The sequence below is a fragment of the Bubalus kerabau genome, chromosome 16 (assembly GCF_029407905.1).
Source record: "Bubalus kerabau isolate K-KA32 ecotype Philippines breed swamp buffalo chromosome 16, PCC_UOA_SB_1v2, whole genome shotgun sequence".
Lineage (NCBI taxonomy): Eukaryota > Metazoa > Chordata > Mammalia > Artiodactyla > Bovidae > Bubalus > Bubalus kerabau.
In genome coordinates, this window is record NC_073639.1 from 43,882,764 (window position 1) to 43,909,609 (window position 26,846).

The 26,846-nt window shown below is 36.5% G+C and overlaps 1 protein-coding gene across 17 annotated transcripts in view; it reads right to left on the minus strand.

Moving 5' to 3' along the window:
- The window catches only part of RAPGEF2 (Rap guanine nucleotide exchange factor 2), a 275,356-nt gene that overhangs the window by 102,830 nt on the left and 145,680 nt on the right, over positions 1-26,846 (minus strand). For 15 of the 17 annotated variants that reach the window (XM_055550904.1, XM_055550912.1, XM_055550906.1 and 12 more), the window contains 3 exons: positions 23,659-23,734; positions 21,646-21,813; positions 19,267-19,284 (listed from right to left, as the gene is read on the minus strand). In XM_055550904.1, coding sequence (XP_055406879.1) covers positions 19,267-19,284; positions 21,646-21,813; positions 23,659-23,734 — 262 coding nt within the window. The remainder of the gene's footprint in view (positions 1-19,266; positions 19,285-21,645; positions 21,814-23,658; positions 23,735-26,846) is intronic. The other 2 variants (XM_055550911.1, XM_055550903.1) reach the window with 1 other exon arrangement.

Genomic DNA, 26,846 nt, shown 5'->3' on the forward strand with positions numbered 1-26,846 from the left:
TGGTCTGCTCTTCTCAGTAATTATTAACCACATTTAGGATTAATACGCATTTATTTATTTATAATATCTACAGTGCTTATCCATAGATCTCCAAGTGCTTTACAAACATTTAATTAAGCTTGGTCAAAACCCAAGGGAAACAATAAAATAATGTATTCATCTTTCACAGAAAAATAAAGTGTATAAGATTACACAGTTAGTAGTTTGGAAGAAGATAAAATAGAAACTACGTTTCTAATATCATTTATTTTACTTATCCACTATCCTATGGTCATTTTTTTCTCTCTTCTCCCTTCCTCAGAGGAAAAACTACAGAGGTTGGAGAAGATCTGTTGGAAAGGAAGGAAGAATTAATTCTTCAATATTGGAAACATAAAATGTTATAAACATAAATCCTAATGTTTTATTGTTCATCAAAGAAATGACATTTTAAAATGCCATTTTCTATATGACCACACCAAATCCATAAGCACCAAGCCAATGCAAAACTGTGTTAGGTATGGTCAAAGTTTCACTTCTCTTTTCCTAAACCTAATATATCCCATTAGTATTATGATTTCTTTCTTGAAAAAAAAAGAAAGAAATGTTGATTTCACATAATCTAGTCCACCTTTGGGTAAACTTCAGACAGGTCCCACACATACATCCTCCTGACAAAGGAAATTTGGGCTACAATTTTTTATTTCTTCTACTTTGACCAATAAAAAGTAACTTTAGGTTCTTTGTTTAAAATAATTTATGAAATAAAATGAGAGATATCGACACTATGCCTGACGTAATAACTGCTGAATAAATATCTGAGTTTAGTTTAATGCAGGCTTTAGAAAATACTTGGAACCATTACTTGACTTAGCACTTATTATCAGAAACAGTCTAATTATGAGTTCAAAAAAGATATATGCTCAAGCCAGATATACTTTCAAGATATATTCAAAGAAATCTTCAGACAATGTCTTTCTTTCACAAAAAGGTATCTGATAACAAACTACATATGCTGAATCTGACTCATAATTGAAAAACTAATTAACCAATCTGTAATAAATATACTATTTACATGGATCATGATAGAAGAGAAAGATTAAAAGATGGCATGAAATGGAGAGTTCCCTGGAAGTCAAATGTTTAGGACTTAGCACTTTCACTGCCACGGCAGGGGTTCAATCCCTGGTCAGGGAACCAAGATGCTGCAAGCTGCACAGCACGGCCTAAAAAAAAATTGCATGAAATGGAGACATGCAGACAAACGAAAAAAATAAAGGAGTCTGTAAGCAAGTAAGAAATTCCAACACACAGAATGGAGCTTTTCAAAATGCACTTATTTGAAAAACAAACAGACTTCAACAGCTGATTTCATAAAGCTTACCTCATTCTCTAGAACCTGTTTTAAGAAAAGACCAAACTTCATCTCAAATTGCTCAAGTTCAAAGGCAGAACCCTTGTAACTGTAATCATTTCACTGCTTTTTCTAAGGACAAGGCCTCAAAGTGGGCTCCTGACTGCAGTATTTCATAGAGCAACACTACTCCAAATATAAATGGCAATTGTTATCTTTATTAGTAATTTGGCATGTAACCTATTCCATTATGATTAGTATGTTTGCATGAGCACAATACATTGCTAATTATCTATTTCTATTCAACAAAAAGAAAAATATTGACCACAAACTGGAATGTAAATTAGTTGAAGCCAGGGACCATACAGCATTTTATTTGTCTGATATGTTAATGATAAATTATGTTTTATCTCTACTACTTAACACATAGTAATTGTTTAAATGAAGAATGAATGCATGATTCCACTTAAACTTTTTCAAAAGTAACCTGTGAAATGTTATTGGATTGACCAAGAAGTTCATTCATGCTGTTCATGGGGTCGCAAAGAGTTGGATACAACTTAGTGACTGAAACAACAAAAAGTATGTTCAGTTTTAAGTAAAAAATAAAAGACATATTTTCCATTTTTACCAAGAACTGTATTGAACAATGTATTCCTCGAACGAATGAACTTTAGGGGCAACCCAGTATTATACCAGCTGTAAAATGAGGAAATAGACACAGGATTGTTGTGCAACCAAAAAATATGTCCAACTTGCTAAATGACAAAATTTGGTGTTTTAATTAACTTGACAGGTGAAAAGAGTAGATGAAAACCAGCGAGTCTAAATTCAACAGCTTAAAATGTATACCATCCAAATGTCATTCATACAAGTATTAACATAAAATAGAGAAGATCAGGCTAGAAGAACAATTCATGGTGGGGTAGGAGGTGGCAAAGGTTATCTGCAAAGTGAGCTCCACAATGTCTGGAAACCCTAATATAATCTCAAGTTACATTATCAGACATTTAAGGCACACGGTGGGGACACAGTAAGGTCTGCTGTAGCTAGGACAGGAGAAGATGAAGTTGCACAACTTCATGTAACTGACAGCAACCCATTCTAGACATTAGAAGAGATAATGAGTAACTTGTTATCACATTCGAACAGCAGAAAATCCAGATGCTAAGGTGTCAGAGAAGTTACAAGAAGTTAGGAATGTTTAACCTAGATGAGAGGCTGAACAAAGCAGGGTGTCCTGAAGCACAGTTATGGGAAAATGGAATATGAATATTTATTTGTGCTGCTTTAAGAGATATCTAGAACCTTCAAGAAGCCTAAACTAAGATTGTAGAGAGGCAGATTTCAGCTAAGTGTGAAGAAAATTTCTGAATAATAAGGCTTTTCCTACAATAAACAATAACTGCTATGATTTAGAAAACTCTTTCTTTGTACCAAGCAGTAGTGTGCAATTTTGACACATGTTATGTATGGAATCTCACAAATATCAGTGCTAAGTGCAATTATTAATAAAAATATAATAAAAGCAAAGGATGAATGTCAGTGATTACATAGGGAAAAAATAAATTGTATTAAGTGGTTTGCTGGCAAATTCCTAAAATCCTTTCAGGTTCTTAAAGTTATCTTACCTAACATGGCTGTTCCCAAACATTAGCTAGTAGCAAGACAGGGTGATAAGAAGAGACAGGTAATAAGATAGAGAAGACCATCTGAATGAAAATGAATCTATCATGGGATAAGATTTCCTGGTGGCAACTTTCCTTTATTCTGAGATCTTTGTCCTCCTACTTTGGCAGCTGTGAAGGAAATATTAAAATGTCCTTACTTTAAAAAAAAATTTATAGTGATAATTGGACAATAGTTTAAAGGTTTTCTTGTTAACATCCTTTAATTTGCAAATTAAATGCTGTCAAACCTAGAAAAACGTAAGTAAAAGGTGTTTCTCTTAATGGTAGCAATAATTTGAATTATTAAAAGCTGTATATAACTAGACAATCAGTTTTATAGAAGGCACAATATTCTTAAATACTACCAAAACACTACCAATATTTTTTCATACACAAGTAATTTTGTGGCAGTGTTTTTATCTCTAAAAGAATCATTATTTTTAGCCAGTTGTGAACTGTTTTGGTTCATTAGAAAGTCATACTTTTTACAAAAGATCTTTAGAAAGATTTGGCTTAAGTGGATCTAACTTTTAAAATACACTAATTAATCACACAGTCATCCTTTGTTATGAAATGGTACTAGTTGCCTGTGAAAACCCATTTCTGTATTAGAATGAAGCTGCTAGTGCTGCTGCTAAGTCACTTCAGTCGTGTACAACTCTGTGTAACCCCATAGACGGCAGCCCACCAGGCTCCCCATTCCTGGAATTCTCCAGGCAAGAACACTGGAATGGGTTGCCATTTCCTTCTCCAATGCATGAAAGTGAAAAGTGAAAGTGAAGTCGCTCAGTCGTGTCCAACTCTTAGAGACCCCATGGACTGCAGCCCACCAGGCTCCTCCGTCCATGGGATTTTCCAGGCAAGAGTACTGGAGAGGGGTGCCACTGCCTTCTCCGGCTAAATAGCAGGGGTCGGGGTTGGGGGGTGGGCAGGGTGGGGGTGGGGGCAGGCCAGGGATGGTTTGCTTTCCTAATGAGAGATGCATGGTTCAAAAAGGGAAAACATCTAATTGCAACAACAGCAACAAAAAACTGATGAATCAGCCAGCACCTATAACAATGGATATTCTTGTTGCTGCTGTTCAGTCATGTCTGAACTCTTTGTGACCCCATGGACTGTAGCATGCCAAGGTCCTCTGTCCTTCACTATCTCCCTGAGTTTGCTCAAAGTCATGACCATTGAGTCACTGACACTATCTAACTATCTCATCCTCCGCTGCCCCCTTCTCCTTTTGCCTTCCATCTTTCCCAGCATCAAGGTCTTTTCCAATGAGTCGGCTCTTCGCATCAGGTAGCCAAAGTATTGGAGCTTCAGCCTCAGCTACAGTGGACGTTCTATGCTCCAGTCTATTTCTTTTAAAGGTACTTAAACTGTAGGCATCTAAAGTAGTTGAAGTATTTGAGATATATCTTTTAGATCAAATTTAAAATTTAAGTAACATAAAAGCAATATATGTTAAATTCATTTTAAAAAATAAGGAATTTCATGTACCAGGGACAGAAAAGACCTATGTCTTTGTTCGACTCTTACCTGTGTGACCATGAGCCCTGAACACATTACCCGACACCTCTGGCCTTAGGATGGTTATCTCCTAACAGTGGAGACACCATCACCAAGCTTTCAAAACTGCAGAAAGACTGAGAAAATATGTGAAAAAACACCCAGTCGATGGACTGTCCTGGTGGTAGAGATGATAGACTCCTATCATTGGTGGGCAGTGCAGGGGGCATGGCTTCAATTCCTGGTCCAGGAAGATCCCACATGCCTTGGAGCAACTAAGCCTGTGCACCATGACTGCTGAGCCTGTGTTGAGCATTCAAGTCACAACTACTGAAGCCCTCATGCCCCACAGCTGCACACCACAACAACTGAGCTTTTGTGCTGCAACTAAGAAAGCCCGTGTACCTGGAGCCTGTGCTGCACAACAGGAGAAGCCGCTACAGAGAGAAGCTCGCTCACTGCAACTAGAAAGCAGTTCCACTCTACACAACTAGAGAAAGCCTGCACATAGCAACGAAGACCCAGTGCAACCAAAAATTATTAAGTAATCAGGAGAAAAACACCCAGCTGACTGGTGTATGTCATAAGTATTCAATAAGGGTTAACTTTATTCCTTCCAAGAAAATCGAAAAATTCATTGGCACTCAAGGTTTGGGCAACCCATTAATTAATGTTATACAGATGGCATATATGCTTATGTAGAACTGTCAATGCAGGTGGACCTATGATGTCTCTCCTAGTGATGTTAACTCACGCTAATTCTGGGAATTTGACCCAAAGACCTCAGTACAGAACCACAAGACTGCTGAGGACCTACTAAACAGCATATATGTGGTGCAAAAGGTATACAGTAGCATACGAGATACTATCTGCTTCTGAAGCCTCTGCTGACTCTTCAGGAAATTTAATTTTTAACAAACATAGTTTCATTTTTTTAATCTGTTTTCAAATAAATATCAATATGTATAAGTTTTCATAATGGTTCAATAATCTTCACTCTACAAGAAAATAACAGTATTTCTAGAAGGCAGAATTCATCAATGGACTTCATGACCAGGAATAGAACTGTGACTGCCTGTCTGATGTAATTAAATATATTCCAGACAGGAAATGCTTCCAAGTTAATCTGCCTGGAAAATAATTAAATATAGAAGAGATGGTCTCAATATAGACGATACTTTAGGTGCCACAGAAATTCTTTAAATGTCCCCTTGAAAAAGAAGTCAGCCTCCCAATATGACCAGGGGAGCTTAAGATGACAATATTCAATTTTCCTTTCCATAAATAAATGAATAAACAAACGAAGCCCAAACCACACATCTACTTTCTTCCTCTCCTTAAAAACTAAAAACACAGAGTACTTTACCTATTCATATTTTAGTTGTGCTTTGAAATTTTCAATTACTATCATGCAGCTATTTTTAAAGAAAAATATAATAATAATATTTAATTGTACATATCAATACCAGATAACTACAATTGTTAGAACTACTCACAACTGGCCAGATGAATCACATTTATGGACAATTATATCTCTTGATCATACTATACAGTAGCAGTTCATGGTATTAACACATAAACATAAATCTTATCATGAAACACTAAACAGAATAAGTAGCATTCACTCATTCATTCCATACTTGACCTCCAAGACAAACTGGGATAGGACAAGAAAAAAGAAATCAGAAAGAAGAAATGACCCTCAGAAGTCATCCTGATTAGTAAACAGTGTGGTGGACATAAGCAAAATGTACAGTGTGTCATATGGAATGCTTACTAAAAGACTGCCCTGGAGCAAATGTATAAGAAAACCTATTTTTCTTGATGGCGTGTTGTTTTACAGGCAATATTTTTCAAGGAGGTGAAGCAAAAAACAAAAAATCTGTTGGGCCAAAATTTTAAGACACACAATTCAATCCAGTGGACTTTTTAAAGATAAAACCCAAAACTAATAAAATATTAATATTATACATTCAGCTAAAAAAAAGAAGAATGAAATAATGCCATCTGCAGCAGCATGGATGCAACTAGAGATTATCATACTAAGTGAAGTGAGTCAGACAGAGAAAGACAATTACCATATGGTATCACTTTTATGTGGAGTCTAAAATACGACACAACGAATCTATCTATGAAACAGAAACAGAATCAAAACGTAGAGAACAGACTTGTGGTTGCCAAGGGGGAGGAGGGAAGGACTGGGAGTTTGAGACTAGCAGCTGCAAACTAGTATATACAGTGGCAGTCCTCAATCTTCTTGGCACCAGAGAGTGGTTTTATGGAAGACAATTTTTCCATGGACTGACAGGGATGGAGTGGGGTCGGGGGGTGATGGTTTCAGGGGGTGGTGAGTGGGGCGGTTTTAGAATGATTCAAGCGCATTGCATTTCTTACACACTTTATTTCTACTATTATTAGATTGTAATATATAATGAAATAATTATACAGTTGTCACTTGCCACTCACTGATAGGGTTTTGATGTGAGTCTGCAAGCAACTGATTTATAACTGTCTCTGTGAGGTCAAATCTCTCTGCTAATGATCGTCTGTATTTGCAGCCACTCCCCAGCGCTAGCATCACCACCTCAGCTCCACCTCAGATCCTCAGACATTAGATTTTCATAAGGAGCACACAACCTAGATCCCTCGCATGCACAGTTCACGTTAGGGTTCGTAATCCTATGAGAATCTAATGTTGCCGCTGATCTGACAGAAGGCGGAGCTCAGATGGTAATGTGAGCAACGGGGAGCAGCTGTAAACACAGGTGAAGTGGCACTGGCTCAACTGCTGCTCACCTCCTGCTGTGCAGCTGGGTTCCTAATGGGCCACCAGTAGCGATCTATGGCCTGGGGGGTTGGGGACCCCTTATACACAGGATGGATAAACAAAAAGGTCTTACTGTATAACACAGGGAACAATATTCAATATCCTGTGATAAACCATAATGGAAAAGAATATGAAAAAGAATGTGTGTGTATACATATATATATATGTATAACGTGTGTACACATATATATATGTATAACTGAGTCACTTTGCTGTACAACAGAAATTAACACAACATTGTAAATTCAACTATACTCAAATAAAAAATAAACTTAAAAAATATTATATAAACTACTAGAAAGCATGGTATTTACAATAAAGGAAAAAATGCAATAAGGAAGAAAGTGAGACAGTCAGCTAAAGGGGAAATTTCTCTAAGCGAGAAGCGATGCAGTAATCTACAGTGATCAATAACCCTATAGGGAATGCACATGTAGACAGACATTCCAGCTCTTACAAGGGCAAACCCACCATTTCAAAGTCAGGACCAGGGAAAACTTCCAGCCCCTTCCCAAAAACAGTGCTACCCTTCTAGACACCTTGCCCGAGCAGATGATTGCTGAATTGCACTGAATTAGAGCACAACCATGAGACGAAAACCACACATTGTGAAGACAAAGGAAACTAGCTGCAGGTGTCTTAACATAAGCAGGACAAGCAGAAAAGAGTGAAGATGGCATGCTGATTTAGACCAAAAAAGAAAAAGGAAGCCAGTAAGAAAAGAAAAAAAAGAAGAAATACTCAAACTAGAGGATAAACACAGAGTTCTAGAAAGCTAGTTCAGAAATTTTGAGAAGTTTTAAATATACTGCTGCTGCTGCTAAGTCGCTTCAATTGTGTCCGACTCTGTGCGACCCCAGAGACGGCAGCCCACCAGGCTCCCCCGTCCCTGGGATTCTCCAGGCAAGAACACTGGAATGGGTTGCCATTTCCTTCTCCAATGCGTGAAAGCGAAAACTGAAAGTGAAGTCGCTCAGTCATGTCCAACTAGTAGCGACCCCATGGACTGCAGCCTACCAGGCTCCTCCATCCATGGGATTTTCCAAGCAAGAGTACTGGAGTGGGGTGCCATTGCCTTCTCCAATAATTTCAACATAATGGCTCATAATTATCTTAATAGGGAAGAGGAGTCAGAGAACTTTCTGGGGAGACCCCAAAATAAAATTCCTAAGGAGAAAAATTCTCTAAATGAGAAATGCTAAATAAATAAAGTAAAAAACATCTACCTTTAAAGATTACTTTTGGGTTTCCCCTGGTGGCTCAGTTGGTAAAGAATCTGCCTGCAATGCAGGAGACCCAGGTTCGATTCCTGGGCCGGGAACATCCCCTGGAGGAGGGCATGGCAACCCACTCCAATATTCTTGCCTGGAAAATCCAGGCAAGACAGAGGAGCCTGGCGGGCTACAGTCCATAGGATAGCAAGAGTCGGACGCGATTGAGTGATTAACACTTTCACTTTTACACAGTAACTACAAAATGTATTGTTGGCAACCATCCACTACAATTAATATATTTAAAACAATTATTTAATGTGAAAATTTTTAAATTCCTCTGATTCCACCCCAAGTTAGCTTGGGACCTTTCCATTTTCTCCTAGAATCTATAAGGGGATTAAGGAAGAAGGAAAAAGAGGTAAGGGGAAGAATTTCACAGGAAATGAGGACAGGCAGCCTGACAGGTGTACAGTCTAAGGGCACTGCTCTCAGAAGGGCCCTGCACTTGGTTTTCCATGAAAACTAATTTTATGTGAAAGAAGACAAAATGGACAAGCTGGGATTACTCAAAACTGGGTACTTGGCCCATATTTTCTTATAAGTGAACAAACTGAGCTTGTCACCTTGAGGAAAATGGCTTATAGAACTTAGCCAAGGATAAAATTTTAGCTTTCAAGTAAAAATTAGATGTTGGGAAAACATATCCAATACCATAAGCTTTACAGCTTCCCAATAATTAAAGCCTTTTAAAATGAGACTGGTAATGTTATTAATAAACATGATATTTTTTAAAATATTGTATAACATGCCAAAATTCAGAAGACCTAAATTTAACGACTAATGCATGATATTATAAAATCACACATAAGTAGAAAGACCTATTCCATGTGTCAGTAAGGACAACAAGTTTTAAAAGTTTATTGACAGGGTGTTATATTCCTCATGGCAATGGAACCTTTGAGGAACTACCACTTGTCAAATTTTGACGGAGTGTAACAGTAAAATTATTTGAAGTAGCTGTTAAAACGTTCCTCCCTTTCCATACTTTATACACTTTAACCCAAAGAACACATCACAACAGACTGAAAACAGAAGCAGATATGAGAATCCAGATGTGTTCCATTAGGCCAGATATTAAACAGATTCAGAAAACTATAAAACACCACCACTCTTCTTATGTTTTTTTCTGTTTTGTAAAATATAGTCATCTTTCACTTAAAAAAAAAAAAACCTTAAAATGGGTTTATTATGTTTCATTAGCCAACAAATACATATTTTTAAGTTTTTCAGTTTCAATTTCTAACATGCCAAGAAATGATATAGATAATTCATATAAACAAAAGCTGATGGAGCCCTCAGAAAGTTTTAAGAGTATAAAGAAGAGAGTCTTCAGATGGAGAAGTTTGACAACTGCTGCTCTGAGAGATGAACCAGAAAATTATCAGCCTCTTGGTTCTTTTTTTTTTTTAATCCAGTTGTCAGCTGTCCTTACATTCCTTGAAGACAAAACCCAGTAAGATTCTACCTCAGCTGAACTTCTAAACACTTAACCCACTTGCAGGAACACTAGCTGCCCATACTCTCCCCATGGAACTGAAGTTAGTCCCAAAAGTTAGGCAAACTTTTGCACCAAGGAGCAATATAAAGACTGAAGTACTTGTTAAGAATCTCCATTATTCAACCTGGATAGGAGGGGAGATTGGGGAAGAATAGAGACACGTATATTTTTGGCTGAGTTGTTCACCTGAATCTATCACAACAATGCTAATTAGCTATACTCCAACACAAAATGTTTAATTAAAAAAAAAAACTGTGAATGTAGATGCAAAAAATTTAAACAAAATTTGAGAAAGTTAAACTCATGCTGAAAGGATAATGTGTCATGATCAAATGGCTTTTACCCTAGGAACTCAGGGATGGGTTAACATTTGAAAAACAATATTTTGTAGTAAGTATAAATGGAGTATAACCTTTAAAACCTGTGAATCACTACACTGTATACTTGTAATATGTAATATTGTACATGAACTATACATCAATAAAGTAAAAATTCATCCTTGGGAAAAAAAAAAAAAGAATGCCCATTATTGTCAAGGGCATCAATATCACCAAGAATATCACTGAGGCCCAAGCATTCTCTGCATTAGAGAATTGGGATGTGCTTATTTCAGAATTAACAAATGGCAACATGGTCTTTTTCCTAATAACATTTCTGAGTATTCTGAAATTCCTGATAATTCAAACAGGTTTTTGAAGATTCAGTTTAAAATTCTGTATAAAGAAATGGATAAAAAGTAGAAGTACACAAATCAACTTATTTTAAGATTTTAACCTATCTTCTGACACTCCTAAATGCCTTCTGGACTGTACCAAAACCATAGGTGACCAATTAACACTATCTTCACAGATATCTGAGTAAGAGTGAAGACAGCCCAAATACTTTCTTTCTCATCTTCAAATTTTTCCCTTTGGAATTACCCCACCGTTTACTGCAATTAGCATTCATTTTTCAGATCCAGCCCACTCTGAGGTCACGTCATTTCTCCTCTAGGCTAGCAGTTCTAAACCCCATCTCACATCCAACCACAACCAATATTACACTTGAGAGAGAGAGAAAGACATAGGAAAAATAAAGGCTACTGACTGCATACTAAGTCCATAAGAAACTGTTCTAATACAAACAATTGTTCTTCTATAATAATTTTTTTCCAAAATATCTTAAAGTTGTTTTTCAGCCTACATGTAAACAATCACCAAGGCTGAAAGGTACATCTGTTAACTGGGTATGCTCAAGTCAGTCGTTACTACTGATACTCTTAACACCACTGAATTGTACACTTAAAAATGGTTAAGATGGTACATTTAGTGTTACATATTTTTTTATAAAACAAGAAAAAAAAGCTAAATAGGTGAACTGTGTGGCATATGAATTCTAACTCAATAAAGCTGTAATTTTTTTTTAATCAGTAAGTTTGTTCCTAGTTTTTGTAAAAGAAAGGGAAAAAAGTTTCCTACTGAGATATAAATAATGACAAATTTTTTGAGAGGATATGGAGGAAAATTTATATACATAAAAATGTACAGAATCTAGTAGGTGTTTAAAAACTATTTTAATGTGAATCATTAATATTTTCATTTCACAAGTAATGTCAACCTAACACCCATACATTGAATCACATGCTAGAGTTTCTCCCAGAGGTCAGTCAACAATACCTTCTAACTAACACAAAGGTATTTCAAGTCAATGATGTTTTAACACAGGATTCAAAATCAAAAGAGAACATTTCTAGTACCCCAATATTGCAAATAGTGAAAACAGACAACTTAGAATGGATAACTTAATCCATTCAGTACTGGTAGGAAAGGTTAATTCAGCACTGGTAGGAAATAGGTCTGAATATCATAGTAGATTTTTCCAAAGAAAAAAGACATTTTTCAAATCAGCATGTAACGCTGCAAAATCTCATGACAAAAAAATAAATAAAAAAAAGGAAGGAAAAGAAAATATCACATAAGAGATGAAATGGCTGAAGATGAAAGGACCTTTGCTGTTGAAACTAAAAGTTAAATTTTAGCCAAGTATATTTACAACATGAACAAGCACAGAGAGCCACCAGTGTTCACAATTTGAGGCAGGACAAAGTGGCAGTGATCTTTCTGACAAATAAATTGCTTGAAATATTGCATGACTTGCCACACAACACCCTTATTACTTTCAATTTCCAAGTGCAACCAAAAGATGGATCCAATTATGACATCAATACAAGCTTTCTTTCAGAATGGAATGAAAGAACAGTAAATCCCAGTGGCCACGGGAGTTCTGCAGCAGCGATGATGTCATATATAAAAATAGACATCCTCTAACAGAAGCTGAAACTTGTGTAAACAGCACACTGCACACTATTCTCAACCACCTTGCATGAATTTGCAATGCCTGCTGTTAATAGCGCGAGATAAATCATTTCATGTTTTACACCATTTCCTGATTTACATTTCGACTTCTAAACAGACTTGATAGGGTAATTTCTCAATCTGTATAAATTAAATCAACATAAATACCTGATTATAACTGCAAGAAAGAGAAACGGTCCCCCCAAAGCAAGGAGACTGAGACCACCGCAGCAGCTTTCAGAGGCTGCATTTTGCCAGGAATGCAGTGCATACGGCACAGTGCTGTTATGTCCACTATTGTTCAGAGACCTTTCCACAGGGAGCTTTCTGCAGGGTTTTAAAATGCAACATGATCCAGTTGAGGAGGGGTGAGTAAACCGGCTGAAAATAAGCATGAAAAACAAAGGGTACTCTGGACACTTCTCTTTAAAAAAGTCTTTGAAGTTAATGTAAAATATAAGGCATGCACACAGCAAATAGTATCTACCAGAATGTATGGGGTTTTTGTGTGTGTGTGTGTGGGCGTGTATCTATCACTCCTCTCTAACAGTCTATGCACATCCCCTCTTTTCACTCTTCACTCCCCAATTCTGTTTTCACATTTACTTTTATTGGGCTTTTGGGGATGAAAGAAGAGTTTCCTTTGAGCCAAGATAGTAAGGCCATTCAAGAAGCCATATCTGATTCCTCAAGAAGCCTGGTTTGTGAGCATGCACAGTATCTGAATTCCCTTCAATTTCAGCTGCCCATTGATTTATCTGTATTCTGTGTGAGACTGTAAAGTCAATGAGGGCAGACTCTGTCTGTCCTGTATACCTTTATGGCCATGGAGTCTGGCACAACCTTGAAGTAAGGTGAATAGTCATTAAATATTCATTAAATGAATAAAAATATATAAATGGAAATACTAACTGAGCTTTCCTCTGTATGATACAAGAAATACAACACACAAATTTTCTGAAACTCCATCCTACTGTAATTCAGAGAGGTACTGATGACTAAATTGAAAGCAAAGTCTTTAGATTCAATTAAGCAAACAAACACTTGATGAAAGATGCAGAATAAAACTACTCAAATAATTAAGAAGTTTTCCTATACTTGAATAATTTCTTTATATGGATATAAACAAATGGTGTATATCATCACATGAACAAATTTGTCAAGTGAGATATGAACTGATTGTTAGAAGTTAAAATCCTAAGACCTAGATATTCCAGGAAATTTAGTAGATACACAAGTCACTGGTACACAACACATGTTCTTACTGATAAGTAGCATATATTGGCTTAAAGTAGGAAGACCTCAGTAAGAAATTAAAGAATAAGTGACAAAGCAAAGCCATGACATGAGGGAAAATATTGTCTATTTCTAACACAAGAACAACAGCTCCAGTCAAAGTCTAAAGTCAAATAAACGTGCACAATCACACAAACACTGTAATTTTTTCATGTTTCAATATCTGCTTTTTTATAATTAATCTACCAAGAAGTCCTTAACTGAAGATGAAACCAACTTAAATCTTACCACTTAAAAAAAAATCTACTTCAGAGATATATAAGATAAATATAACCTAGGAATGATTCTATAACCATTAAAAGAAATAGGACTTGTCTTATATTATTATGAAGAATAATCTTATTAAAAATAGGACTCATTTTTATAGGGCTTATTACATTGGTGCTACATGTTAAAGATACTGTCTTATCACTGACTATAATAAAAAATTAATCCCATTATGTTTTATAATATACACTGTATTCAACTTAGATTTTATTAATTTTATGAAGTATTGTTATTACTTTTGTATACTTGCACTAAGAACTTTAAAATAAGCCTAATCCACTGAAAAATTCAATATATAATTATTAAACAGTGCCTTGAAGAATATATTCCCACTGTAGAAAAGGATTACTAACAGAATTTATGGGAGATACTTCTTTCTGTAGCTGATGAGTGCAAGTCACTCAGTCATGTCTGACTCTTTGAGACTCTGTATAGCCTCTGGAACTCTCCAGGACAGAATACTGGAGTGGGTAGCTGCTCCCATCTCCAGAGAATCTTCCCAACCCAGGGATAGAACCCAGGTCTCCTGCATTGCAGGCAGATTCTTTAGCCAGCTGAGCCATTGGGGAAGCCCAAGAATACTGGAGTGTGTTGCCTATCCCTTTTCCAGCGGATCTTCCTGACCCTGGAATCGAACCGGGGTCTCCTGCATTGCAGGAGGATTCATTACCAGCTGAGGTACCAGGGAAGCCTGGAAGCTATGACCAATGGGTTCTAGTTATTTCAAAAATTTGTCATTGATCAAGACTTTGTAAGTTTCATGTTATATTGTGTTTGAATCCTAATTCAAATTAGTATGAAGTAAAGCCACATTTTGGGAGTTAACCAGGAGTAGGGGTGGGAAGTCAATAAGAACCTCAAAGTATGGAGAGCATCTAATTATGCAACCAGCCCAGGAAGGCTGCAAAGGTAGGAACCATCAGTTGGTACATGTAAACTCCACACTGTAGACAGGACAAGCTTTCTTTAGTCTTCAGTCTAATATCTCTGTATAATATATATTTGTTTTAATAAAATAAAACATAAGAATGCATTTAAGAACCTGTGGGCTTTCCCTGGTGGTCCAGTGGTTAAGAATCTGCCTGTCAATGTAGGGGACATGGGTTCGATCCTTGGTCCAGAAAGACCCTTCATGCCGTGGGGCAACTAAGCCCATGAGCCACAAAAGAGTCCAAGCACCACGACAAAGAGTAGCCCCTGCTCCCTGAACCTAGAGAAAGCCCATGCAGCAACAAAGACCTAGCGCAACCATAAATAAATAAATCTTAAAAAATAAAAGAATCTGTAATATCTATCTATCCAACTATCTAATTCAAAGATCATTATCTTAATATTTTCATCAGATCAGATCAGTCGCTCAGTCGTGTCCGACTCTTTGCAACCCCATGAATCGCAGCATGCCAGGCCTCCCTGTCCATCACCAACTCCCGGTGTTCACTGAGACTCACGTCCATCGAGTCAGTGATGCCATCCAGCCATCTCATCCTCTGTCGCCCCCTTCTCCTCCTGCCCCCAATCCCTCCCAGCATCAGAGTCTTTTCCAATGAGTCAACTCTTCGCATGAGGTGGCCAAAGTACTGGAGTTTCAGCTTTAGCATCATTCCTTCCAAAGAAATCCCAGGGCTGATCTCCTTCTGAATGGACTGGTTGGATCTCCTTGCAGTCCAAGGCACTCTCAAGAGTCTTCTCCAACACCACAGTTCAAAAGCATCAATTCTTTGGTGCTCAGCCTTCTTCACAGTCCAACTCTCACATCCATACATGACCACAAGAAAAACCACAGCCTTAACTAGACGAATCTTTGTTGGCAAAGTAATGTCTCTGCTTTTGAATATGCTATCTAGGTTGGTCATAACTTTCCTTCCAAGGAGTAAGCATCTTTTAATTTCATGGCTGCAGTCACCATCTGTAGTGATTGTGGAGCCCAGAAAAATAAAGTCTGACACTGTTTCCACTGTTTCCCCATCTATGTCCCATGAAGTGGTAGGACAGGATGCCATGATCTTCATTTTCTGAATGTTGAGCTTTAAGCCAACTTTTTCACTCTCCACTTTCACTTTCATCAAGAGGCTTTTGAGTTCCTCTTCACTTTCTGCCATAAGGGTGGTGTCATCTGCATATCTGAGGTTATTGATATTTCTCCCGGCAGTCTTGATTCCAGCTTGTGTTTCTTCCAGTCCAGCGTTTCTCATGATGTACTCTGCATATAAGTTAAATAAACAAGGTGACAATATACAGCCTTGACGAACTCCTTTTCCTATTTGGAACCAGTCTGTTGTTCCATGTCTAGTTCTAACTGTTGCTTCCTGACCTGCATACAAATTTCTCAAGAGGCAGATGAGGTGGTCTGGTATTCCCATCTCTTTCAGAATTTTCCACAGTTGATTGTGATACACATAGTCAAAGGCTTTGGCATAGTCAATAAAGCAGAAATAGATGTTTCTCTGGAACTCTCTTGCTTTTTCCATGATCCAGAGGATGTTGGCAATTTGATCTCTGGTTCCTCTGCCTTTTCTAAAACCAGCTTGAACATCAGCAAGTTCACGGTTCACATATTGCTGAAGTCTGGCTTGGAGAATTTTGAGCATTACTTTACTAGCGTGTGAGATGAGTGCAATTGTGCGGTAGTTTGAGCATTCTTTGGAATTGCCTTTCTTTGGGATTGGAATGAAAACTGACCTTTTCCAGTCCTGTGACCACTGCTGAGTCTTCCAAATTTGCTGGCATATTGAGTGCAGCACTTTCACAGCATCATCTTTCAGGATTTGGAATAGCTCAACTGGAATTCTATCACCTCCACTAGCTTTGTTCGTAGTGATGCTTTCTAAGGCCCACTTGACTTCACATTCCAGGATGTCTGGCTCTAGGTCAGTGATCACACCATTGTGATTATCTGGGTTGGGAAGATCTTTTTTGTACAGTTCTTCTGTGTATTCCTGCCATCTCTTATTTTCATACACCAATATTTTCATATACCAGTAATAAAAATTATTGACTTGTGTGACAATGAGATGTCAATGTGGGTGCATCCATTGTCAAAAATATACGCTGCATTCAGAGAGACAGCCTATACTAAGTGTAAGAACACACATATGAGAAGAACCCTGAGCCCCATGATCAAACAGACAGATCAACAGTCCCCATCAGCAGTATAATATCTCCGTATAAGTTCTGCTCTTTCCAAACTAGAAAGAGGACAGAACTGTTCTTTTTCCTTTTTTCTGCTTTAAAAAAATAAGAGGAAAAAAGATGATAAAACAGGCATGTGCCAGCTTCCCAATCCTTGCAGTGAGGTAAAAGTAAGAGGGTCCTTCCACATTTTAGGGGCTTCCCAGGAAATGGCAACCCGCTCCAGTATTCTTGCCTCGAGAATTTCATGGACAGAGGAGTCTGGTGGGCTACAGTCCATAGGGTTGCAAAGAGTAGGAAACGGCTGAGCATGCACTCATATCTGCCTTTTAAGTCCTTCTTTCCACTTCTCCTCTCCCTTTTTATTATGGAACTCAGATTTTCTTACCCACTCAACTTCTAAAATAAATTACCCATGACTGCAGAAAGAGTCTGTAATTAGGGGTAAAATAAACAGGTTTCCCCATCCTATTCTGAACCTGTTGACAAGATAAACTTGCCCAAAGTTCCAAATCCGTCTAGGAATGACCCCAATTTTCCAGCCTCTGCCAAGAATTTTATCCATGACCTGCCCCTCTACCGCCTTTACCCACTAAAAGATGGAAAATTCATGTCACATCCTATTTTCTGGCATTCTTAAATACAGCTTCAACTCAACTCATCAAAATGTAAGAAAATGCTAATGAAAGCCATCTCCAATCTTGCCTTCTCACTGCATTTTAAAATGCTTATTCTCTGTAAATCTCGTACACTTGCCTTGAAAAAGTGACCTGAAAACACTCTACATGGACTATATAAGTATTCGTGTTACTGAAGAAAATTATTATAATCTGTCAAACTGTTGTGACACATCTAAGTTTAAAAAGTTTACACAAGGTATACATTGTAATTTAGTGCATATTTTCAATTAAATTCCTAATTCTAAATGGGAATTAGACTAACTGGTAATTTCTCATATTATCAATGAAAAAGAAGAGGATTAATTACATTTTAAAATAGTACCTTTTAAAATAGTAAAGTTACATACTTTTAAGTATATACCAGATAAAAGCTCAAAACACAGGCACAATGAAAAAAAAAAAGTATATAATTTTATCAAAATTTTATCAAATTTAAAAACTATCATTTTTTAAGATTTACCACATCACTGAAAAATTAGCAGTGCTTCTAAAACACAATAGAGCAATCATGTCACCTGTGCCATTTTAATATGCATCTTCTTACACAGGATGTAAAGTAACAGCCTCATTTTAATTTGAAAAGTTATACAAATATTTTATGCTTTTAGGTGACGTTACTATAGTAGCCAAAGACATTATTCTGACAGTAGCCCTCCTCTAATGTGAATTAAATTATCCATGATCTTTTTCCTGGGCAATAAGAAAACACAACCATAAAAAGTTTTTAGAAATCAGTTTTTCTTCCCTGACTCCAAATTCCCCGATAACCCCAAATTTGACTGAAAATTTCAAATGAGTAATACTGAAAATGTACATTAGTTATGTACTGGCATGAAAGAAATGAGCAAACAAATTACTACAGGACTCAATTAAAACAGAGAATGAAATAAAAGCATGAAATCTGGTTAAAAATCAAGCACAAATAAGAAAATACAAGTGGATTTTAAATTCTTATTTCCTTTTTGACTAAGCCTTTATTCTGACTAAAATTTTACCAGTGGTCTCCCAAAATGCTCTTACATTGGGATTCCTGAAATTTGAAGCTTTCACCTATAGCCTTTAATATGTAAATGTCTAATGGATTTGCCATAAAACTTTCACACAAAAAGCAATGAAACATCCATGATGTCTATCAGCCGGTCTTTCTTCATTTCTTTAAGCACAAAGCAGGTTAGTTAAGAATAATGCTCCACTCATTCTTAAAACTATGTAGGCTGCAGTTTTATTCTTTCTTCAAACAAAGTGGGCAATTTATCCCTATGTCTGCACAAATAAAGCAGCCTGTGACATCACTTAAACCACTGATAGTTTCAAAGTTGTAAGAGATTTTACTAAATCAGGGCAAAATACAAAAGAACAAGACCAAGCAAAACACGTCAATATTATAAACTTGTTAGTTACAATGCAAACTCACAAATGAACTGAGGTTAGTATTAGGAGACCACACAAATTACAATACCTGAGATTTAGTGCATTCCTTTGAGCCAAAATGAAATGAGTGCCATAGAGGAGGAAAGGAAAAGATGACATTATCAGACATGCTACAGTACATCTGCCAAAATGAAGATCATGTTAAATCAGGTTAAGAATGACCATACAGCATTGACTACACATATGATGTCCTTATGTTCCTTAGCCATGCACCTGAAATGCACCTGCCACCACTGAGATCATCGGTGATGTAGGACCATGCACCTGTTCAAAAAAATTTTCACCCTGGTTCCTACCCTAGTTCTTTCAAAAGGAGTACTTCTGCTCAGAATAAGTAAAGGTGACTTAGGGCTAATGAAGAATAATGATCTTCTTCACTTAATTCTTTATACCCTGAGGTACCAAAAATTCAAAACAAAATGTTGTTGTTCGTATGTTAAAATCTTGTACTTAGATACAATAATAATATATGAATAAAACACAATTTGCATGAAAAGATGGGATTCAGTATTTTCAATTATGACTCTGTTGTTGCCCATCTGAACTCATTTAGGAAAATTAACACATGTCACATATATTAGTAAACTGGTGCCTGATCCATCATTAAGCAAGTTAAAATTTTCACCATAGTACTAAATTTTCTGGCCTGTTGACCAGATAAAACACTTTTTTAAACCACTAAAAAAAAAAAAAAGTAATCTTGTTAAAAAGTACACATTTTTTTAAAAACTCAGATTAAAAAAAGAGAAGTCATGTATGGGAGGTGAGTAAAGAATTCCATAAAGGGGGAAAACGCAGGGATAGGAGAAATAACTATAAAGTGACCCTCCCAAGTTAAGTGAGAGGAATATATAACTATAAAATCGTACCAATCAGCCTTAATATGAAATTTTTAGTAACTCACATTGCCGCTAAATATCTTAGCATGGAATATGATTTGGAAAAATAATTCCAAAGCAGAAAGAGTGTTAACAGTATGAGTAGTCTGTACTATTAATGTGTATAACTATTTTTAATCCATATTTCCTTATTCCATGATACTACATCAACACTAAAAATACTACCTTCTTTTATAGACAATAGTAACAAAAAACCTTTCATAGGTTTAAAAAAAAAAGAAAATACTAAGTCTCTCCAAAAGGCAAACAAAGCTGGCTTTATGATGAGCAAAAGCAACCCTTTCCAAAGGAGCTCAATGAAATGATTCAACTATGAAATTCATGTTAAATTAAAATTGTGCATGGGCAGCAAGAGGAGTAGGCAGATAGCTGGTGGTCAAAACTGCTTAAATATTCAAATACAAAGAGCTCTCAGAAATAGAACACATGAAGTGTGGGGATAAAATACATCACTTCAAGTTATCAGAAAATTAAGTTCATAATTTTACATCTATATACATTTTCCCATGTGTTTTACATTTATACTTATTTGCAAAAGAAAGAGGCTAGGTGAAAAAAACAAATGAGAAATTATAAAATAGCTGTGAATTACCTACTTTTATTTTTTCACATTTCCATTTTAAAATTAATTTCAAAAAATGAGTACTTGTTTAATGGTATTGTAAGTATAGATAAGCCATCTTTGACCTAATTATGATGTGTAAGAATTCAAGTCACTTTTTTCCTTGAAAACAGAAATCCTTAAATATATTTGCCACAATGTTGTGTGGGCCCCCAGAGGACATGGACGGAGTGCACCCAAGCAAAGAGAGAGAAGTCAGAAACAGTCTCCCACGCTGACTACGCTGGGGTCTTGTATAAATCGCTCATTATCTTTGCCTCGGTTTCCTCAAACATAAAAAGTAGCTTATTAACCTAATGTGTATAAAATAAATGACAACTAAGTGGGTGAAACCATTGAAGAGAACCTCTGAACCTATTAGAAATGCTTCAGATTATCTTTACACTGGAATATAAAGAAACAACCTTTCAAATTAGGCTCTAATGTCATCATATTAAACAAATTAAACAATTTAAACAAACAAAAAAATTCTCAGATAATATTCACACAATGGTATGAAAAGCTACGAGAATAAGCAAATTTTAGCTAGCTAACTTTTGAATAAAAAAATAGGTATGATACCAGTCATTGGGAATGGGGAGGGAGATGACAAAATTTTACATTAAGGTAAGAAAAAGTATCCCAGTTACAATTGTACATGCTGATCACAAAACTGATCCTGAGAGCATTTTAAGAAATTAAAAGGCTAAACAACATCTTTTGACAATTTATTTCAAGGTTCCTTTAACTAGTCATATTATGTGTGTTTCCAGAAAAATCTGCACTTTGGACAAGTAATACCACAAAAAGAAATTACTGGTCAAAAATAGAAAATTCACATCTTTTCACAAAACTCCCAGCAAAAAATTATAAAGATAAATACAATTATTATACTTATATAACTTACCGTATGATAGCCTCTAGGCAAAGGTGGTTTGCCCACAGGATAAGGATCCACAGTGTCAATAATAGTTTGTCTTTCCCCTTTCTGGTTGATTTTTCTAAATCTCCTTCGAGACTGTCGATGAGAAGCTTGACGCTGAAAATATTCTTCATTTTCATCCATATAGTCTACCTGAAATAAAATCCCCCAAAATTTCATTTCCTCAAACACCACGTTCCATATTAAGATTAGACGCAGAATAAAACTTACGGATAGTCCACATTCATTCATTGTGCAAAGACATTTGTAGACAAACTATCTCGACAGACTTCAACTGCTTTTGAGCTTCTCTGGAACTAATTGCTTTTGAGTAACTTTTCTTTATAAGAGAGGCATTTTCAGTTCCACTTAGGACAATATGGTTAACTCCTGAATTTCCTGTAGTTTCAAAGGGTAGGATATTTTCAGTAGTCTTTGACCTGATTTATTAGTGAAAGATCTCACAGGATTCATCACCATGTATTATGAAAGCAACAGCTCCATTGTCTTAACTAAAGCACAAAAACTCTAATGGAATAAATCTGGTTTTTGCCTTTAAAAAAAAAAAAAACAAATCCCTAATGACTCAGACACGACTACTAGCAGAATGACTTTGGTAGATTACTTAAGGGTTTTTCTTCCTACTTTCGTTCTATGGATTCAGTTTCTTCTTTTTATAAATAGCATTATTTTCAAAAAACAATTTCCTCATTTTAAACATTTAGAAAGTGATGAATGGACTAACAGAGAAGAAAAGTTACATATGGCTAATCCTCATCATGCTTACGTAAGGAAAATGGGATTGCTCACAGAAAGAAGTATATTTAGATTCTCATATGGTTCTCACACTGGCAAATGTAGTACCTGGTATATGGACAAGTACACAATCCTCAAGGAATTCTACAGATCAAAAATCCTTCAGATAAACACAAAATAGCATTAACAGAGACCAGATTCTTGAGGAAATTATCTAAAACACTTTTTAAGACCCATGGCTGGAGAGTCTAACATATCTGCCTACACTCTTCCAATCCTAAATCTTTTCTCACCACCATGCCACATTTTTACTTAACAGTAAATTTTGTGAAACTTCACCCAAAGTTTCCACTGGCTTTGTGAGGAAGTTCCCAGCTCTGAGGAATTCCTCTCCTCCAGCATGGGGGAAAAAACCTACCTCTCATATGAAAACAGATGTATTTACCAAATAGTTTATTAAATGTGAACGAAAAACTCCCATCATCATCTATTTTAGGACATCATTTATTGACAAAGTTTACCCTCCCAGATAGGTGCTGGATGGGAAACAAAATGTACTTCAAATCAACTGAAGTCTCTAGTGAGCGCTCTCTCCAACTTTATTTTTGTGGCTGATTTTTTAACGGGGTACATATTATCCTATCTTTAAATCATGTTTATATATTAAGAATGTGACAAGCTTTTTTTTTTTAAAAAACATCAATAAAAATAATTATGTTGCTAATATCTTTTAACATTCTCTTTTTTGCATGTATCTTATCTCAGCATATTTTTTCAAAATCATAGAGTTAAAAAGAGAGATTAAAAATCTCAACAGAATGTTTAACCAGCATAAAATTCCCCCAAATGTCTTTCAATTAGTTAAAGGAAATGAAGGGATTTCCTTATATTAACTGTTGCCTGAATACATATCACTGTGACTCATTTAAAGTATCTCATTCCAGTCAATATTTGGAGATCTAAAACCCTACACTTTCTCCCCAAGTTTCAATTAAATGGCATTTTCATAGATTTATAAAGTTCAAGCACCAAATACTTATGTGCTTGCCCTCCTTTAAATTTTCTTTTTCACTTAACTGAATCCCATAAATAATTATAATGATTATGAACTCAAACTCAAAAGTTATGAAATAAATATATCTAAAGTTATAAAATATATAATATATTATATGCAGTTTGTGAAAATGCTTTTATTTCATAACTTTTTTCAGGGGGAAAAAGTCTTCACAGAAGTTTTCTTACCACAATCATTTCAGAAGGCTCTAACACAATGCATTCACAGCCACGCCTAAAGCTTCCTGCAGAACGCTTGCCAAAACTAGAAAGAAAAAAAAGATTTAAGAAATACAAATTGTGAATTTAGGCTAACCCTTCAGATGAATAAAAATAAGAAACAAAACAACTACAAAAAAATGCACGTTGAAGAAAGAGAAACTATCTCAAACCATTATTTACACACAATGACAAGGAACCATTCAAATTTTTAAATCTCAGACATATTTTTCTGGAAAATTCCAAAGTAATCTTTTTGAATTCACAATGTAAGTACTGAAGAATCGCTGCGAATATGTTTTGTGTTAGTTGTTTTAGTTCACTCCCAGTTAAGTGAAGATTTAGAATATCCTAACAGGGGTGGGACCACTGAGGAGTTGTTAACTATCTAGCCATGTAATAACCAAGGGAAAAGGCTGGACGCCAAGGGAATTTTACAAATTTAAGGACTGTGGCCTCTATTTCCTTATACACAGTTTCTAGCTGTTTATCATTTCACAGATGAAGCAACGTAGGAAGGCAAGAGTTCCTAAATAATTGGAGTTGAGACCACTTATCAGCTCTATAAAAGTAAGCTTTCCAAATAAAAAGTATAACAATAGCAAATACAGACAAATAGGAGACATAAGTCATTGCAGCCTACACTGCTGCTGCGAAGTCACTTCAGTCGTGTCTGACTCTGTGCGACCCCATAGACGGCAGCCCACCAGGCTCCCCCGTCCCTGGGATTCTCCAGGCAAGAACACTGGAGTGGGTTGCCATTTCCTTCTCCAATGCATGAAAGTGAAAAGTGAAAGTGAAGTCGCTCAGTCGTGTCCGACTCCTAGTGACCCCATGGACGGCAGCCCACCAGGCTCCTCCATCCATGGGATTTTCCAGGCAAGAGTACTAGAGTGGGGTGCCATATGATTTTTATCAAAAGTAGTTAGAACACATTTCAATTTTATATACTAGAGTTACTAAGAACTTATAAAAAGAATCTTACAAAGTGAATCTCAAATAAAAAGCTGACATACGCAAAGAAGCAAAAGGGGCGTGGGGGAACAAACCTGATTTAATTCCAAACATGGGATCCTAAGGAAAACTACAAGTATGTATATATTTACACAGTCTATGAAACAAGTAGTAGTAACACAATTAAATAGAGAAGGAATTGGCAACCCAAGTATTTTCCAAGTATTCTGGCTTGGAAAATCTCACGTACTCCACTAGGAGTCTAGTGGGCTACAGTCCATGGAGTCATGAAAGAGTTGGACACAACTCAGCAACTAAACAATAACAGGCGTGGGAACTGGATCAATGGCAAACCATAACAACATACAAAGTATAAAATGCATATAATTCTCTTCTATAACTTAACTTGCTTAGGTTAAACATTTCTTTCACTTAAAAAATGTATTTTTCTAAATTTTCATATCTACTTATTCTAAATCAGCTTAAGGAACAGGTATTCAACCCAGGAGTTTCAATTACAAAGTGACTTGAGTGGACATGCACTCTTAAAAGCCCTTTTTCTCCTGAAAACTGTACTGGTGACCTCAGACAGGGTACCTTGCCTTATCTATGGAAATATCCACCTAACACTAGAGCGGAGTCACTCTCTCTGACATAGATATATGCCAACTAGAGCCACGAGGAGTTCTAAGTAGTCATGACTTGTTCTAACATACCACCTGCCCCTGCCCATTCACTACTCCAAAAATTCTCTCTTCCTTCTAGTCAACATTTTAGTAACTTTAATTTTGCGGGGGGCGTAGTGGGAGAATATGGCACCCCACTCCAGTACTCTTGCCTGGAAAATCCCATGGACGGAGGAGCCTGGTAGGCTCCAGTCCACGGGGTCACTAAGAGTCCCCATGGGGCACAACTGAGTGACTTCACTTTCACTTTTCACTTTCATGCATTGGAGAAGGAAATGGCAACCCACTGCAGTGTTCTTGCCTGGAGAATCCCAGGGACGGGGGAGCCTGGTGGGCCGCCGTCTATGGGGTCACACAGAGTCGGACACGACTGATGCGACTTAGCAGCAGCAGCAGGGGGAGAATGTACAGTGAGGCATGTGGGATCTTAGCGCCCAATGATGAGGGATCAAACCTGTGTCCCCTGCAGTGGAAGCACAGAATTTTAACCACTGGACTGCCAGGGAAGTCACAGCAATCATGTTTAATAATCTACCTTTGAGAAAAATATGAGAAAATAACTCTACCAAAAAACTATTTTATCGAGCATTTTCCCCCCAAGTAAATTAGATATTTGAGTGGCTCCTATGAAAATTTCCATAGGAAATTCATAACGTTCTTGGTGTCATGGTAGTACAGAATGTTTCACATATTAGAACACAACTTGGGTTAGGGAAAAAAGTTTGGGCTTTCCAGGTGGCGCTAGTGGTAAAAAACCAGCCTGCCAATGCAGGAGACTTAAGAGACAAGGGTTCTCTTCCCAGTATAGGGAAGACCCCCTAGAGGAGGGCATGGCTACCCACTCCAGTATTCCTGCCTGGAAAATCCCATGGACAGAAGAACCTGGCAGGCTAGAGTCCACACGGTTGCACAGAGTCAGAGACGACTAAACTGACTAAGCTTGCTTGCTCGCTCAAGGAAGAAAACAGGTAAGAACATTCTCACTCTATCAGCTTGTGACCTCCAGCAAAACAGCTTGACTATCCTCACAGTCTAAACTACACTCATTTCTAAGGTTATCAATGAGGATAGGCCATCACTTAAGTCATTTCCTGCTCCAAAATTCTGTTTCTATGGAAATCAAAGAGTCATACTTAGCATATCTGAAAAATCCTTTTAAAATATTCACACATACACATTCTCATAAGCATACAAATATTAAAGTGCTTTTTTTAAGCTGAAAAAATAGGAAAACTATAACTATCTTATCCTGTTTGTCATGTTATTTCACATGTAATTAAAATGACCTAAAATTGTAAATATTCTTCTCTTAGTTTAACAATTAAATACCACTAAAATTACAGAAAATCCTCAACACACACAAAAATTTGCTTCTAGCTTTTGAAACTACTTACTTGCAATTTAATTTTTTTACAATGATGCTTATAATTTAATGATACACTACAAATTAAGAAATAATCTCAATGTGTTAGCAAAATATGTAGTAGGTTTCAAGCCATCATTGCCCATTTAATCCTG